At 39.2% G+C, this 19,001-nt stretch overlaps 2 protein-coding genes across 3 annotated transcripts in view; one reads left to right on the forward strand and one right to left on the reverse strand.

The window, feature by feature from the left end:
* The window catches only part of stk39 (serine threonine kinase 39), a 33,012-nt gene extending 20,386 nt beyond the window's left edge, over positions 1-12,626 (forward strand). For both annotated transcript variants that reach the window (XM_004557670.4, XM_004557671.4), the window contains 4 exons: positions 5,671-5,723; positions 5,921-5,989; positions 6,265-6,329; positions 11,188-12,626. In XM_004557670.4, the coding sequence (XP_004557727.1) occupies positions 5,671-5,723; positions 5,921-5,989; positions 6,265-6,329; positions 11,188-11,262 (262 nt within the window). In that variant the 3' untranslated portion in view covers positions 11,263-12,626. The remainder of the gene's footprint in view (positions 1-5,670; positions 5,724-5,920; positions 5,990-6,264; positions 6,330-11,187) is intronic.
* Positions 12,627-14,413: 1,787 nt separating this feature from the next.
* Positions 14,414-19,001, reverse strand: part of b3galt1b (UDP-Gal:betaGlcNAc beta 1,3-galactosyltransferase, polypeptide 1b) — a 64,541-nt gene continuing 59,953 nt past the window's right edge. Inside the window, exon 2 of the mRNA XM_004557669.2 lies at positions 14,414-17,122. Coding sequence (XP_004557726.1) covers positions 15,905-16,891 — 987 coding nt within the window. The 5' untranslated portion in view covers positions 16,892-17,122 and the 3' untranslated portion in view covers positions 14,414-15,904. The remainder of the gene's footprint in view (positions 17,123-19,001) is intronic.

The raw sequence follows: 19,001 nt of genomic DNA on the forward strand, positions 1-19,001 counted from the left end.
ATAGCTCATGGATTGCATGCAGATTTGTAACCCTTTTGAGATTAATTTAACTTAAACAAATGTTTCATGTGCAAGGCAGTGCACCATTGACCTAATAACTTCAGCATGAAGAGCACAGAAAGCGTCTGTAATGGAAACTAGAATTGTTTCTAACACTAGTTTTGCTTCAGCTCTTTGCAAGAACTTTGTTTTTTTTTTCCATGAATAGCTAAAGGACCAACAACAGCACAAACAAGAGTAGCCTGCAGAGCCGTTATTTGTGACATTGCCCCTGGTTATAGCTAACACCTACAATATGTAGATGATGGTCTGCATAACTATACATACAGGCAAATATGGACACAAATGCATTGGATTGGAGCTAAGACAAGGAAATAGCATAGAGAAACCAGTCAATGTTCAACATAAATGCTCCTGGTTTGAAATAGAGCCAAGGATGGAACAAAACAGTGTCAGAGCTGGAACATTAAAGGCATACTCTGTGTATTTTAGGGGTCATAGCTTCAACTTGACTAATCTAACACACATTATGAAATCATAATTTACTAATGATAGATAAATCTGGTTACCAATTTCACAAGTTAGCCACATCTTGTTTAGTCAAGAAAATTGGTTTGTTGGGTTTGTTACATATGGAACCGCAGTTCTGTGAATCAGTGTTTCTAAAGCGTTCACTCGTTTTCATTGAAAAGTCTTTAACTATTAGAAGCCATATTCTCCACAATTGTAATTTGTGGGGGTTTTTTTTGGAAAATACAATAAGTTGAACTATTCAGCTGGCGTGTGCTGACATAAAGACTAGCTTACTGTAGTTCAGAGGTATCAAATTCGTTTTGCAGTGTGCCTCAATTTGATCTCAAGTTGGTTGGACCAGTAAAACTATTGAGAAACCTCTTAATTGTTAATTGCCTTATGTCTCAGTTTTTACACCTTAGCAGTTAAAAGGCTTACAGGGTATTGCTGTTACCCTACTCTGAGCGTGGACAGGCTTACACATTAAGAATTATTATTTCAAGGAAGTACTGGCAGCTTGTTGTGTAATTTAAAAATAAAAAATAAAAAATACAGTTTGAACTGTAGCTCAAACAACAGCTAAAACCTTTATAGTGATTTGTAAAAAAAAACAAAAAACAAAATAATATTTTTTTCTGTTATTTTAATGGAATACTAACAATAAAAGTATATTTAGTTTTTATTTTGTTTAATCTATTACTTACTGTGGTGTCTTTGGCGACGTTTACTGTTGAAAATACAGTTTTTTTAGTCCATAAATTTGGAAGAAAAATTGGTTTTTTTTCCAAAGCCATACAGTGGGCTTGATGTTTGACACCCCTGTTGTAGCTTAATAAATATTAAAAGATTAGATGATTTTTAAAGGACAATTTACAAATTCAGATAATCATTTCAATGAATTTAACTGAACTACTTCCTCGTTTGTCCTCTTTCTTCTTCTATTAATATGCAATCTTTCCTCAAAGAGTCAGTTTCCTACAAAATTTAGTTTATCTGTTCTGTAAAAATGATTTACTTTCAGCATAGTGGGACTTTTGTTTGTTGGCCATGGCTTCATGGCGTGCGTTACATTTGCATTTTCTTATCTAAAAATTCCAGCTGGCTTCATTATCAGAAACCTCAGTGACAGCCGACAATGCTGCAGTGCACTGGTGAAACCTGAAGACATTTTTAATGGATTGCACCGGAGATTTCTCTGCCTGTCTCCATTATGTAAAATAAAATGTTCATTAAAACAATATGATCTACTTATTAGTGGATAAGCAGTCCGTGCATGTTATGATTGTACCTCAGGTATGTTGGTTTTTTTTTGGGAAGAAATGGGTACTCTCACTTGTTCTTTTTGTTTTTTTACAGTCACGTGTGTAACTTAGCTCACAGTGTTGTCACATAAAAGTGTTGTTGATGAAATGCAAACTTTACTGTGTGAATCTTCAGAGGGGTATCTCCATCCTCAGTCTGCTATACAGGGATAATCCCGAATGATCCAGGTGGAGTCAGTAGACAGAACATTTTCTAAACACTCTCCGCGGGCTTTCTACAGAGGAAGCAGATTTAAGTCCGATTTTTTTGGGCATGTTTATAATCATCTGAAATACACGTTCCCTCATCAGCCTTGGCAATGTACACTCTCAGCTTCCACCCTGGGAAAAGAGATGCTTACATCCATCTGCTCCACCAGAATTTTTTTTCTTTTTCAACAGCAAAATGTTTTTAAAAAAGTTAATCTGACTCACAGTTAAGTGCTAGTAAATCCTGACTCTCCCCATTTCTTATGCTCTTGCCACAAACAAACTCATTATGGATATGTCTTGACCTGTTTGTGTGTGTGTGTTGACTTATGGCTCTGATCTAATCTAAAATCGGGGTTGTGGACTAGCTGGCTGAGTTATTAAACCAGACTACATACCATATTAATCTTCCCCTACATGCAGTTGTTTTGAGAGGTAGTGCTGTCAGGCCGTGCCTTTATCAGAAGAGAGCCGCTCCCATGTCACAAATGCATTTTAAAGACAGATTTCTAATGCATGGGATGCAAATGAATGCAAGCTGATGCTGCAAGAGGCTGAAAGGCACATTTTATCAATGCAGTCAAACTAGCTGGATGTTTGTTTACATTTTACTACAGTCTACAGTTGAGGCTATACTTCCTCAAAATTATAGTTGTATTTTAGAACTGTATTCTCTAATATAATATATGTATTTACATTTACAATAATCACAGACATATGTTAAACTGTGATCATGCATAAATTAGGAAATACAAAGGTTTTCTGCAAATTTCAAAGTTTCAAAGTTCTAAGGTTTTACATATCAGGATATAATAGTCATTAAGTAAATAGTCTTAAAATTGAGTAAATACAACCTCAGATGAACAACAACACATGACAGATTACACTAAGACAAATTACAGAAGCAGTTTGCAAAAAACTAAATGCATCCTATGATTCAGTTGCTTTAGCAGCAACAACTTCAGTTTCTAATACTGTTGATGAGGAATTTTATCCCACTACCCTTTACAAACATTGAGGTTTGCTGGCATTTGTTTACGTACAGCTCTCTCAACAGTCAACTACAGCAGCGGTCCCCAACCCCCGGGCCCGGTACTGGGCCGCGAGAGTTGAGACTTGGGTGTGAAATGTATGGTTTTCAGGGCTTTTAGCGGTTTTTAGCGTTATTTTGTTATCGTTTTTTTCATTAACTTGGTTTTCCTGGGTCTTTTCACGTGTGTTACGAATAAATCTTCTTTTTTTCGGTACCGGTACTAGTTTTATTTTGTTGTATTTTTCTGCGACACCTTAAAGGCCGGTCTGTGAAAATATTGTCGGCGCAAAAAAGGTTGGGGACCGCTGAACTACAGTATTTCAGTTGAGCTGAGGTTTGGGCTTTGACTGGATCATGGAAACACCTTCGTCCTGTTCTTTTTAAGCTGCTCTGTTGTAGATTTTCTGCTGTGCTTGGAATCTGTTGAATTTCTAGTTTCAGCCAAGCTTTAACTCAGTGATCGCAAAGTCCCCAGATCCCTCGTCTGCAAAACGAACCCAAATCAACACTCCCCTGCCACCGTGCTGGTATGAGGGTTTTTTGCTGATATTCTGTGTTTGGGTTTCTCTCTATGACGCTGTGCATTATGGCTAAACATCTTCACTTTGGTTTGATCAGTCCAAAGGACATTTTTTCAAGAAATCTTGTGCTTTGCTCAGATGCAGTTTTGCAAACCTAAGCTGTCCTGGCATGCTATTTTTAGAGACAAATTCAGTCTTTTTTCTAATTTTACTGTCATGAGCATTAACTTTTAACAAGTTACATGAGGCCTGTAGAAACTGAGATGTAGCTCTTGGGATTTTTGCATATTCTGTGAGCATTGCACAATCCACTGGGGGGAAGATTCCTGGGACACCTGAATGCTCCACATCAATGAAGAGGCAAAACGTCTGCTTGTATAGCGGTGTTCATATTTGCTGATGATCAATTAAGTGCATTTGTTTATCCCGACATGGCTGTTAGTCTCCCTCTTAGTTTTTCACAAACTGCTTCTAAATCTTGGGTTAATTTGTGTTAGATAAATAAGGCCACAGTGAAAAATGTTGTGTCCTGTAATTCATCTGAGGTTGTATTTACAGAATTTTAAAACCTGATAAGGAAGAGATGATTCGTATTATGCGACTGTCCTACTTTCACCAAATTATGCTTCTAAGGAAGATTTTGGTAATTTAGCTTCTAACAAAGAAACACATTAATAAATTAATAATTTTATGTAATAGCTGCTGCTTTTCCTAGGCTGTTCATTCGCTGTTATTATGCAAACTGCCTCAGTGTGATTAGCATCATTTATTGACACCTTTAATTGTGTAGGCTGCTAAAGTGGGGGGTTTTGCTATCACTGTGATTATGAGAAAGAAGTTTTCCCTGCTTGCAGTGTTTTAACATCACGTCATTGTTTTGATTCTGCAGCCCACAAGTTCACTTTTTTCATTTGACTCTTACCACTCTCGTTAGGTTTTTTTAAATGAGAAAAAAAACTCATAGTATGTACTGCACAAAGGTAGAGACAAACAGACATCATTCGTGACCAGCAAGCGCAACACTTAGTTAGGACACAGCTTATCCACCTTAGTAGAAATTACTGAAAAAAACTCCATTACTTGAAAGAAGAATTATGAATATTTATAGAATATAAGAGTAAACAATTGTGAAATTGTTCATTATCAATCTAATAATGAGGAGTTACCATTGTGACTTACAGAAGAGGAATATAGTGAAATATGATATGCAGAGAAATTGGTGGAGTGGATGAAACAGAGTGTTGCAGAGCAGCAGTGACACTGACATCACACAGGGAGAGAGAGACAATTTTCGGCTTAAAAAGCTGAAAAAATTGGGAGGGTGTGTTTGGTTTTTGACATGCAGAGAGCGAGGCTTGTTAAATATGCATAAAACGGTGCAGTTGCGTCTGTGTGAAGTGCCTTGCAGGCTTTGGGTTATTAGTTTGCAGCTCTCCTTAGTAAACTAAATATTGTTTGATGGGGGGGCAAATATGGTTTTAACACAATCGCTGCAGTCGTTACAAATGACGACACAAATGGGGAGGGTGAAATACAGATCTGCACGGCCACTGCATGAAGAGCACATTTATTTATTTATTTTGCACATGGTATGAAAAGCCCGACAGACAGATGAAATGACTGTTACCCGAGAAGCAGTGAATAAGAATAACAGAACACTAGTATATCTGTGACCCCGGTAGGTCGTCGTCTTGTTTTTCCGAGGTGGGTTCATATAAGGAGGTGTCCTGATGAGGTTATGTTCTCCTAATGGACTGCTTGTAACTAGAGTGTGAAGAAACGATGACTGCGTTCGCTGCAGTTTCACCCCAGCTCATAGCAGGACGGTCATTCTAGAAGATGAGATGCGCTCTAACTTTCTGCTTGCTGTTTCTACTTCTGAACTGTCTACTCTTGAAACCTGGGGGGAGTTATCTCTTCACTGTTTGATCACTTCTCTTAGATCACTGGAGGCATTTTCATTTCTGCTTTCATCCTGCTTGTTTCTAACATTGTGCTGCTCAGGTCATGTCTTCGCTCTGCTCTGCAACAAATTTAAATCTACCATTTCAGGTACTGCTCTGCAATCACATCCCCTTGTCTCTTTTTCCAGGAACTCCAAAAAGGAGCTGAATGACATCCGGTTTGAATTTACTCCTGGGCGAGGTAAGAGCTCAGCCGCAATTAATTAGGAATATGCTGTTCCCTATGTGATAATATCACCACATTAGATGACTGAATTGTTCTCTGTATAATGGGTAATGGCACTGGGCTCTGGACAGCATCTGATTCAGTCTCTAACACAATCACCTGCTAAGTGGCATGTATGAGGTCCAATATTTGTCATGTTATTCTCTCACAAGACACTGCTGATGGGGTTTCCCAGGAACTGTTCTCAGCTGGACTGGTCAATGGGCACGACGTTGTTATTGGTAATGCTGTGGCCTCTTTATTCTCATAAATTGTGTTGTTTGAATACATAGCCTGCTTACTGGAAAACATCATCTTGAAATAATTTGTTAATAGAAAACCTATTACCAGGATGAATTACATTTAAATTGGATCTTGGAATAACTAAAACTGGTTTTCTAGTCTTCATATTTACACTAGACTGCTCTTTCATTGTGGGAGCAGGAGCTTGTCCTAAAATTTCCTCAGTATAAAACGTGTTTGTTATTACTGAACACAATTATTTCCTCTATTACAGTTGCTGCTAACCTTCAAAAGATTGTAGATGACCCAATTACCTACAAAGTACTGACCTTTAAGCTGGTGAGTTTCCACATGATTGATGGTTCATGACAGCTGCCCTGGCTTTGTCTTGGCTTGTGATGTCCAACCATAAAGAGCTTGCTGGGGAAAGCTTTAGCGAGAACTGGAGTTATTAGACATAAACTCTGCGTAAAACTAAAAGATGTTCAGTTGATGATGTTAAGAAATTATTTTAGAAGAAGTGAAGGAGAAGGTTAGAGGATTGATGTTACAGAAGACATTAAAATTATTTACCCTTTTTCTCTAAATCTGGACTTGAAATGTTTGGATATTTTGTTTTAGGGATAAAGTTCATTCAGGCTAAATATAACATACATTTTCACATTTATTTTACACTCTGCACACTTTGTTAGCTACACCATGCTAGTTCTGTGCTGGCTCCAGTTTCTTTTCTTCATATCGACATGATGGCATCACATAGTTGATTCATTTTTTTCTGCTGCAAATCCACGATAGGACTCTCCCGTTCCACCACATCCCAACGATGCTGTAGTGGATTCAAATCTGGTGACTATTTGAGGCCATTTGAGTACAGTGAGCTCATTGTCATGTCAAGAAACCAATTTGAAATCATTTGAACTTTGTGGCATGGTGTATGATCCTGCTGGAAGCAGCCATCAGAAGGTGGTCATAAAGACGTGGTCAGAAACAATAGTAAGGCTGTGGCGTTTAAACGACACTCAGTCGGTACTAACGGGCTCATGAAAATATCGCCCACACCAATATATCACCACCAACCTGAACTCTTGATAGAAGGATTGGTCTTTGCTTTTATATCGTTCACACCAAATTCTCACCCTACCATCTGAAAGTTGCAACAGAAATTGAGACCGTTCTTTAGTCTTCTTTTCTATTATGTAATTTTAACTAACATGAGTGACACCAAGGCGTGCTCTCTTGCTACTATAGCGCCTCTACTTTGAGGTCGGACATGTTCAGAGGTGCTCTTTTACATACCTTGGTTGTGGTGGTTATTTGAGTTACTGTTGCCTTCCTATCAGCTTGAAGCAGTCTGGCCATTCTTCTCTGAACCATCAACAAGACAGAGAATTGCCGCTCACTGGATATTTTCTCTTTTCTTTGGCTCATTCTCTGTAAATCCTGGAAAAGGTTGTGCAGGGAAATCTGAGTAGATCTGCAGTTTCTGAAATACCGATAAGCTTACCATCTGCAAAGTCACTTAAATTGCCTTTCTCCTCTGATTCTGATGCTCAGATTGAATATCAGCAGGTCATCTTGACCATTTAGGCTTACATGCATCAGTCTAAGTAGATTTAATTGCTGCCAAGTGATTGACTGTTTGAATTACTGAGCAGCACTGAGCATGTATATGTACTGTAAAGTACTGGATTGTGCAATGGGCAATATATAGCATTATAGCAACATCATTGTAAAACAAAATATACGATGTACTAAAAACAAACATTCAAATGCAAATAAAAACAGCCTTAACAGATCAATAGTCAGTGTTTATCAGTTCAACTTTAATAATATAACTACATTAGGTTTTGTTTTATTATCTCAATTGTGACAAAAATCCAATACAGCATTGATTTTATTTTGTGATGTATTGTTACCGTTGTGTAACGAATCCACATTAATGAGTTCTTAATGAGGAAAATACGACCTCCACATCTTCCCTTTTGTGGTTACTATAAAATTTTGTATCAAGTCTGTATTGTCTGTGGAGAGGAGTGTCATGATTTGAGTAGTCAAACACAATTTGTTTTTATCAGAATGATTTTTTATTTGTGCGCTTCACATTGTGGATTATTGTGAGTCTTTAGGTGATTTTATTTTCTTTGACGACGGTGCATCTTTGTTGCGCTATCTGAATACACCATATGTGCTTTTAAGAAGTCCCTTTGTGCAGTGTGACATATTAGAATGTGATATTAAGAAAGGAAATAATGCCAGTTTCTTTGTATTTGACAAAAAAATATGTAAATTATGTTTTATTGACCTTTGTGTAGTTGTGGGTAAACAACATCTGTGCTTTGGGTTGCAGTATTTTACAGTGTGACCTTTCTGCCATTTGCCTTATCAGCAGGTGGACAAATCTCTGGAGAGCCAGAGTGAGGGCTGTACTGGGCATGCCATGTAGATATATGGGCATGCTTTCATTTCCACGTGTTAACTCTGCACCTCTGCAGGCAGTGCTAAATTCTCACTGCAGCTCAACTCCGCCTTTCTGAACGAATTACGAGTTACGAGGGTGGTGTCACAAAACCCAGAGAGTGAGAATAATTACCCCTGCAAGGGGAACAATTCATAACACTTTATGAAGACAATTTATGGTGTGGGTGGCACTATAGCTGCTTTATGACTGAACTGAACAAGAGATCAGAATAGACTCATGAGCTCACAAAAACGGACTGTTTTAATAACAGTGCCTCCATGGTGATTACACAACTGCAGAGTGAATTCAAATATTGCTTCAGTAAAGGGGATCTGTGCAGCCTAAAACAGAGGTGAGACAAGCTGCTGCAAGTTAAAGAAATATGGTGAATTATTGGAGGATGGTGTTTTGTGTAATCATTGTTTTTCAGAAAGGTACAATGGGTTGCCAGGGGTTTGAGCCCATTTTCCCACCTCAGCTTTAATGAGGTTGGCTCTGATGTCGGTTGTCTCGCTTCCAATCAAGCTCACAAATGATCTCAGAAGTTGTGCATGGCCAGTGGAGGTCAGTCAGGGTTTTTTATGCTAGATTCTAAAACTATATATATGTTTACTGGCCTCAGGAGCACTGTTGTGTAGCAGCACGAAAGAGCCTTCCACATAATTTTATTCTCTGCAGCTTTGAGACTTACCTTAATTGGACAAACGAAACGAAACCATGAAACACACAACGCACCAGATGATATGTAAATAACAGAGTCCACATCACTGATATAGTTTACCCTAGCTACACAAACTGCTTAGCAGTACTGCTTTAATCTGATATCATGCAGCAGCCACAGCAATGATAATAACTGATAGACTATTGTTTTTACAGCAGCTATTTTTGCACAAAATAGTGGGTAAACACATGTTATTAAAGAGAGCAATACTTGTGTGCCATTAGGCAGAAAACTTTAATTAATGGGATTAACAACATCTTTGTTAACCTAACATTTCATATCGTAATGTTCCTGTAAAAAACAAGGACTATTAGGAATTGGTCAGATGTGACTAGCTTATATTTCTTGTTCACTCTTATAATTATAACCAACCATTTGCACAAGCCAGTAATTCTAATAAGATTTTTTTATGACTGCTGATACAAGCAGTGAGAAAATTCTGCTGTATTAGGTGTTTTCTGTAAGTTCGTGAAACTTTAAAATTTCTGTGTTATGGAAGAAAACTTTATATTTCATTGCTAAGCATTGTCAGGTGTTAGTTTTTATATATAGTTGGTAGGAATTTTAATAGAGTAGCTCAGGAGCCTGCCTCCTGAGTAGAAAATGTCAATGTTGGTGACTTTGCTGCTTAGAACTTGAATTATTAGAGAAAAGCCCACACCAGTGAATGACTAATGCTAACTTTGCTAACCTACAAGGTTAGCAACCGTCTCTTCTCAGTCATTTGCAGTCACCTCCATTTTAGGCTGCACAGATGTCCTTGACTGAAGCATTACTTTAATATATTTTGCATAGTAATTTGTATCACTGCTCAGAGAAAATGAATCAACCATCCTCATGGAGAGCTTAAACTGGTGACCCAACACCCGATGGGCTCCACCAATTTGCACCTTATCTGGCAAAGCCACCCATACACTCTCTGAGGGCTCTGCAGTTGTGTAATCAGCACAGTTATTAATACAGTCAGTCGTTGTGAGTTCATGAGTCTATTCTGATCTCTTGTTCAGTTCAGTCATAAAGTTGCTTTAATGCCACCCACACCATAAATTATCTGCATAAATTTTGACTCTTTGGTACAGAGGTCGAATCAATGATTGGCTGCAAAATGAACCCAAATTATCACCCCTCCTCCGCGGTGCTTGACTGTTGGTATGAGGTGTTTGTGCTGATGTACTCGCCAAACGTGGGGTCGTCCATTATGGCCAATCTTCTCTCTCTCGTCTCATCTGTCCAAACAACGTTGTTCCAAAGTCTAGCGGTTTGTTCAGATGTGCAAACCTAAACTGTGCTGCCATGTTCTTTTTAGAGAGAAGGGGCTTTTTCCCTTACAACCCTTCCAAAGAGGCCATGCTTGTTCAGTGTTTTTCTAATTTTGCTATCATGAAGTTTAACATTTAACATGCTGACTGAAGTCTGTTGAGGTAAGATGTAGTTCATGGGGTTTTTGCAGTTTCTCTGAGCATTGCTGACCTTGGGGTGAGTTTTCTGGGACATAAAAATCTTTCTCACTGTAGAATGATGGGCTTCAAATTGCTTTGAAATGGCCTTATAATCACTCCTAGATTAATGGGTAGGCACACTTGCTTCCCTAAGACCATTGCTGATATCTTTCCTCCTTGGCATTGTGTTAATGCACACCTGAACGTTTCAGACCTGCAAACTGAAGCTCTATTTATCAAGTAAATTTGATTAACAGCCCCTGGCTTCTACTTACCCTCTTAGTTCCTATGGAAGCAGTGTGGGTGTCCTTAGTTTTTGCATCGCGCTCTGTGAAAAAATTATTTTCCACATGACTGCATGCTATGTGGACAAAAAATAATTAAGAAGCTGACGAGTTCTTAATAATAACCATTACTACCAGTTTAAAACGTAGCTTGTATCCGGTGAGGGAAATTATGTCATTTTTTTTCTCATTTTGAAAATGAGTCTCAGATTTGGTTCCATATTAAACTCAGTTTCAGTAGTTTCAGCTCCCTGCTTCTGTTGATGATCCTCTGACTGTCTTCTTTCCCATGCAGGCTTCCAGCTGCGATGACACGGAGATCCCTGATGAAGTGAAGTTGATCGGCTTTGCGCAGCTCAGTGTTAGTTGATGCTCTCTTCGTGACTGCAGCAGGTGAGACAGGGAAGACAGTTCAGGGCAGACAGACTGAGGAACACTCCACCACTTCCTGCAATATCTTCCCTTCCTCACTTCCTGACTCCGCCTCAGCTTCCCCGATGCCCATCTCTTCCACCACCCTCGTTAGCGCCGGCTTCCCTGCTTACTGTCCTATCTTTAAACTTAACGACATTCCACTGCCCAGCGCACAGCCGAGGAACCTGAAGGTGTACTCAGGTGGCAAAAGAAGGTGATTAAGATGTAGCTTTGAATGTTCTATTTATTTATTTCTTGAACTCGTTTTTGTTTTACATCATATTACCTCTGTGTTCAGCAAAGCTCTCATTATTTATTGAAATGAGAAGGGTTTTTTCTTCCCATGCTGATTTGTTGCCACAGTGAAAACAAATTTGCTTTGACTCACATCTCACAAACGCACTCATTCGAGAAGTTTCCCTGAGGTCTGTGTCAGAATGTACGAATACGTTAATTTATGGGAAAAAGCACATTTTCATAAGAACATAATGAATGTCAAAAGAGAATGAATTGTATTTCCATATTAAGACCTGTTTCACATTAACAACCATTTGCTTGAGTGTGCAGGAAAAAAAAAGGAGACCTGGATGCTACTGTGTATAATTTGCTGCTCTCAACAGTTTTAATGCTTCAAAATGCTAGAGGTGCCTTGTTCATTTTTCTGTGCCTAAGAAAGTAGTCGATAAATGAGACCGCACAAAGAGGGGGAACCTGCTGATTGCCATTCCACCAGTGTATTATTTCAGCAATGACACAATTCAAGTGAAGTATCTTAACTTAATGAGGCAAGCTAAAATGCACTTTTGGGCTGAATGCGTGGACCTGACAAACAGATGCTTAGCCCCGGGAGACAAGTTAATTTATGTGCTTCTGTCGTCAGACGAACACACCGTAACAGGACCTGCAGTCATATAATCTGTTCTTGTTGATGGGTTTTCAGATGCTAATCAGCAAAACACAATGGTTGAATTTCCTTGCTCTGTCCTGCTGCACTACAAAACTTTTTCGTTCCCCGAAACATCATAGTTACTAAAGTGTACTGGATGACGATGCATTTGAAGATGAAACCAAACGGCAACTGCCGAAAAGGTGACGAGCCATTTGTTTGTCCAAACAAGTCCAGTAGCTCTAAATTATTTTTTAGGTATTGAGGTGGTCAATATTAACTTCTACTAAATTCTTTATTTTATGAAGTAATTTATTGTGTTTTCTATGTACAGTTCTGTGTACCATTTCAACATATTACCCCTGTTCCTTCTGTAATCAGCTGATGTCAAGTTTCGGATTAAGAGCAACCAATAAAGAATTGCTATGATTTAAAAACAAGTGTGTGAAGTATTTTATTTTTAAAAAAAAAATCTGTCAGCTGCTATTAGAATGAACCTCCTACACTTCAATCGATGTTTGTTTGTGATTGCAAAGGAGTTGAATAACTTACCATATTTCTGCAAATATGCTTTTTAAAGTACAAGTCTGAATTCATAAATATAAAATGCACAGTTTTACATTTTAATACACAAAAAGTATAAGTTACTGTGGCATAATGTGGTACGGTATGACCAGTTGTTTATTTCTGTTAATGTTACAAACCTATACTACAGAATATCTGACATCATATAGTGATCTGTCTGGTTTTCTAGCTAAATAATAAAAAAAACCCCTTAATGTAGACATGTTAAAAACAGTTCTTGCATACACATAAATTACACACTCACAGGCCACTTTGTTAGGTAGACCTATTCAACTTCTCACTCAAACATCTAATCAGTCAGTTGCATGTCAGCAGCAGTTATGAGCATCAGAATGTGAATTTATAAGTGACTTTGAACGTGGCACGGTTGTTAGTACCAGATGAGATGGCCCGAGTATTTCAGAAACTGCTGATCTACTGGGATTGTTCTTCCACAACCATCTCTAGGGCTTAGAGAGCACAGTCTCAAAAAGAGAAAATATCCAGTGAGCTGCAGTTTTCTGGATAAAAATGCCTTAATAACCAGAAGAGAGTGGCAAAACTGCTTTAAGCTAAAAGAACGGCAACAGTAAGTCAAATAACCGCTGGTTAAAACCAAGGTACGGAGAGGAGCGTCTCTTAATGTTGGACTTTGAATCAGATGGACTAAATCAGCAGAAGACTATATTGTGTGACGTTAATGGATCCAGTAAGTCTCAATTTCTGCTACAACATTTGCCGGCCCTTTAGTACCAGCTATGCTATTTCCTGACCATGTCCATCTCTTTATGACCACAATGCACAAAGCTTGTATCATATCAAACTGATTTGTTGAACATGACAATTCACTTTACTGAAATGGCCCCCAAAGTTACCAGATCTCAGTCAAATAGAGCACCTTTGAGATGTGGTGAAATGGGAGATTCACATCGTGGATGTGCCACTGAATATTCTGCATCAACTGTGTGATGCTATGATGTTATTATGGACCAAAATCTCTGAGGAATGTTTTCAGCATCTTGTTGAATCTGAGCCACAAAAGATTTAAAGCAGTTCTGAAGACAAAAGGCGGTACTAGCAAGTGTGCTGTGGGTGTATGGATTCCAGGCTTGTTCTTTGGTGAGAGCTTTGGTATAGACTAGGCCTGTAACTGGTTAGAATAAGGAAGTTTTTTTTTCCTGCTATGGGGCGATCGTGGCTCAAGAGTTGGGAGTTCGCCTTGTAATCGGAAGGTTGCCGGTTCGAGCCCCGGCTTGGACGGTCTCTGTCGTTGTGTCCTTGGGCAAGACACTTCACCCGTTGCCTACTGGTGGTGGTCAGAGGGCCCGGTGGCGCCAGTGTCCGGCAGCCTCGCCTCTGTCAGTGCGCCCCAGGGTGGCTGTGGCTACAATGTAGCTTGCCATCACCAGTGTGTGAATGTGTGTGTGAATGGGTGGATGACTGGATATGTAAAGCGCTTTGGGGTCCTTAGGGACTAGTAAAGTGCTATATAAATACAGGCCATTTACCATAAAAAAAAAAATTCCCAAATAATCTCAACTTTGCTTACATTGAGAGAAGGTTGGGCTGAAGATTGAAAGAGGAAGGGGTATAGACTATGATGTAACCTACCCACTCTTTTTCTTTTCTTTTTCACTCTCTTTCCTCTTTTTATACAAGTCTAGTAAATAATTGAAATTAAAAAAAGCAAACTGCCCTCCACAATACAAAATCTCTAAACAAAACCCCCCCACAAAAAAAGCCAATAAAGCTGCAACCCTTCACCACCCACCAACTGATGAAACTGGAAGAAGGCACTGAGTAAAAGCAGTATTATAACTTTAATTATTCAAGTATTTGTTTTTTAATATAAAAAACATACAATATATAACAATAACCCCTTATGGGATAGATGGTTTCACAGTAAATGCCACATTAGCTTATAATACTACAAAACCTTTGAAAGAAAAATAAAAGGAAAAGGAAATTTGGCTGTGAACACCACGTTGTTCAAGAGACAATGTTCTCGATGATGTCAGAAGCAGTTCTTCCATAATTACTGATACGCCAGATACATATGATAATTCATCAAGTCGGTAATGGTCTTAGTTACAATTAAACTGACACTTGTACGACATGATGCTGCATTTCTCTTGATGTGTGGAAGAGGCTGATGAGCCGAAATAGCTGATGATATACAGCGTACATAACCAAGAGCAGCAGCTGCAGTAATGAGAAGCTGATAGCTGAAACACATAATTACCTCAAGAGTGAAAATGTCAGAGTGAGAAAACAACAAAATGCATCTAAAAACTGAAATATACAAACAGCTTTCTCAGAGAAAAAGGTGGTGAAATGAGGACAAAATGTAAACAAAAACATCAGGAAAATTCGAGAAAAAAGACTGATTAACTGTGCGGGCTGATTAAAACCCAAACATTTGGCCTTATAAATTGTTTTCATGCCAAATTATCCTTTCAGCTTCTGTTAGATGATTGATAATTGACTGCAGCCTGTTTTCAGCTTTGTATGATTTAAAAGTTAGAGCACAGCATGCGACCTGGTTTCGCTTTTTTTCTAATTAGAGTTACATTTGCATTCTTATTGTAAAAGAACTCTTCTCTCAATTCTAAGAAACATTTTTGAAGTGCATCATACAGGGATCTAATCTATGGTAAGTAGATTCCTTATTGATTTCCACATTTTTTTCTTTTGGCTTGCAATCCTTAGAGAAGGTCAGGCTTGCTCGGTCAGCAGCTGGTAGAAATTCAGTGTCATGCTCAAGGACACTTTAGCATAGAAAATGTTGCCGACTCAAACTGTTAGGCCACACTAATTAATGCTTAACGCTGATTGACTTAATGCCTTTAAAGAATAGTCTACATAAATTGAACCTGGAGTATATGAACAAATTACTTTCACTAACAACACCCCATTTTAATTATGCATGAGAATACACACTTTACAAGCCTCGTGCATTCATTAACAATCATGAGGTGAGATATAGACGTAGATGGATGTTAATGGAAACGTCTGTCTTGAAATAGACTCGCAGCAGCCCTCTCGGTGTTTACATCATTCGGTGATAATACTTTAAATGGTGAAAAAGGCAAAGAAAAAGGGAAAAATAACGTGGTTTTTTTTGTTTTGTAAGTGTCTCTCGTGTCCCCTAACATCTCAAGTGTTTCTTGCTGGACATGTCATTCCAAATACGGTGCATCTCCTCCGGGGAGATCTGGTGGACGGTGATAACCCGCCTGTATCTGCAGAGGCTGTAAGCCATTTTCCAGTGATTAAAACCACTGTTCTGATAAGGGTGTATGCCCAGCTTTCGCAAACACAGTCCCACATAGACATCCTCCAGGTGCAACAGTCTTGTGTGTAATGAAGTCTTGTAGATTAGCTCAGCTACATCTGCTGAGAACACGTAGCCGGTGCCCGAGCAGAAAGGTGGGTATTTGCTTTCAGGATACAAGTCTCTGGGCATGTACCACTTGCTACGCATATCTCTAATGGGACCACCATTTATTACGTAGCCAGTGAAATATCTCCTCCTTGGTTTGGTGTTGGGTTTCAGGAGCTTGTAGATTAGATTGTCCATGTTGACAAAGATGTCACTGTCTGTCTTCATGACATACTGTGCTTTGGGGCAGAAAGTCGCCACCCAGCGCATTCCCATCATGGTCTTGAGGGTTAGATTGTGGTAGGAATCGATAAAGTCCTCCACCACGATGTCATGGAAGATTTGACTCTCCTGTTCCACCATCTGGTTCAGCACAGGGTCCGTGTTCCTGCCCAGCAGAAAGATCGTAAGGATGCGGACGTCGCCGAAGGTCGACTCATCGCCCCAGGTCTCTCTGATGGCCTGCCTCGCATCAAACTCTTTGTGGGTGGTGCTGATGAGAATGACCAGAAAGGGCGTGACGCTTTCGCATTTCTTGGGCTCATTGATGACAAACTCAAAGGCGTGTGGGTTAAGGGGGCGGGTGCGGATGTTGTTGAAGGTGATGTTTTTATGAGGTTTCACAGTCTTCCGTATAGGCACTGACATGTGGCCAACGTACGTGGACGTTGGGCGAGTTATGCTCAAGTACCACAGAGCGCTCGCCCAGCAGACCACTGTCAACAGGTATAAACATGACACTTTGGAAGGCATTATGCTGCATTTAGGTGTGTTTTAATGAGTAGGATCTCATAAGGCTTTCTTTCCATTAGTGACGTTTCACCTGGCGAGGCAGCATTAAGCTGCTCCAGCATGCGGTTTGACATTAATGGTCAGTAATGGATTACTTCAGACAGAAAGGATCTTTTTTGGATTTTAAAGCACTTTAAAACTGTTTGGACGTCCGCCTCCCTCTTTGTGACACTGCTGCTTCTCCATTTACATCTGAAAGAGAGCGAGAGAAAGAAAACATGAGTATAAAAAAAAGCATGTGTCCCTGAAAATCTTTAAATGAAGTTTGTTTCAATCAGCTGAACTCAGTAGAAGCATTTCCCACAGCGCAGACTTAGTTATCAAGAACAATTCAAATAAATGAGGAAATGCTGCTGAGCCGCTCAAAATCACTCACTAGATGATTTCTAATTTGTATCTTTGTAAATCAAGTTGGAGGACGAAAGAAAAGTACTTGGATGAACTCAATATCTAATAAAATAATATCACCGCAGCAAATATGTGGGATAAATTGCGAATCATCTGCCGTCTGGAAAAAGCAAATCATTGTCAGGCACGTTTATTTTCTGCATTGTTAAAACTCACTTATTATTCAGTGGGAACCCACATGAGTGTGAGGGTTTTGTGAATGCTGGGTATCAGGCTTGGTATAGATCGGGTGAAATGTTGTGATTGTGTGACTGTCACATTTTGAATTTCATGTATATTTGTTTAGCACATTAGTAAAAGTGTTCAGATCTCTTTTATTACTCAGGCCAAACGTAACTATTACTGATCAAGTACGACCTTAAAACCACAGGCAGATGAACTGAATAACACTTTGTCACAATGCAGTGCTCTGCTGGGAAACCTTGGGACCTGGCAGTCATTATGTAGGTGTTTCTTTAATACTCAGCATCCACTTAAAAATGTTGCAGACTAAGCTCCAGGGCAGCAACTTTCCCCAGGAGGACAATGCACCCACAAACAGCCCAAGGCTAGGTCAGAGATGTTTCAGCTTCATGAGGGGACCTCGCCAACATGAGTCTGGTCATTGTAATGACTAATTGGAAAACTCTCCTACAAAGAAAGGCTTTGCACTAAGAATACAAAAGTGTGATAAAAGCAAAATGTACAACAGTATAGTTTAACACTATTCGATTATTACACAGTAGCAGCTTATCCACTGACACTAAAGCTCTAGTCCCCCTGAGAAGTGGAGGAAGGTGGATGGATGGTAGATATTCTTAGTACATCTCCAGCTGACAAGTATGGGTTGTTTATACAGCTCTTTTCTAGTCTTACTCACCACTGAAAGGACTGAAAGTACTTTAGATTACAACTCACATTTTTTAAATCATACATACAGGACGTTATACTATGCACTCCAAGTTCTTTACCCAGCTCATAGTTATGGCCAATTTAAAATAACTAATTAACCAAACATGTGTTTGGACTGTGTGAGGAAGTCAAGATACCCTTAGGAAACCCACACAGTGATGAGAAGACCAAGCAAACTCCACAAGCAAAAGCCTCAGCTGGAATTTCAAGAAATGTCATAATGGCCTGTTTGCCCAATGTTGCTAAGTTGTTCTAAATTGTGATGGAGCTTCTAAGGGTTAATGGGATATCGTGTTATTCTTGGTTTGAATATTAGTTTTTTTCACATGTTAATATTGGATTTAGCATTCTATTCTAAGTTGTATTAGTTTCCTCCCTCAGTGTTCCCCAGCTTCTTGTGTCAAATCCCTGTGGTCTTAGAGTTTGTTTACGTCCTGTTTCTACAGTCACGTCTCTGTCAATCTGCTTCCTCTGTGTTCGTCTCTGTCTCCCGCGAGTCTCTTTGTCTCGCCTCTTTGTCTCGCCTCTGTCATCTCACTGTGTCCGTGTCTCAGTGCTAGTGAATTCCTGTTTTCTTTTTTCGTTTTGCGTGACAATCACTTGTCCTGTGTGTGTCGTGTTCAGTTTTGTTAGTCAGATTTAGTTCATCTGTGTTCCCTGGTGTATTTAATCTCCCTGAATTCCTTGTGTGTATTTAAGCCCTGTTTCCTTCTGTACATTGTCGCAATCTCCATCATTTTGCGTGTCTCCCTCATGTTTAAATCTCCTAGTT

The sequence above is a fragment of the Maylandia zebra genome, linkage group LG16, assembly GCF_041146795.1.
Source record: "Maylandia zebra isolate NMK-2024a linkage group LG16, Mzebra_GT3a, whole genome shotgun sequence".
Lineage (NCBI taxonomy): Eukaryota > Metazoa > Chordata > Actinopteri > Cichliformes > Cichlidae > Maylandia > Maylandia zebra.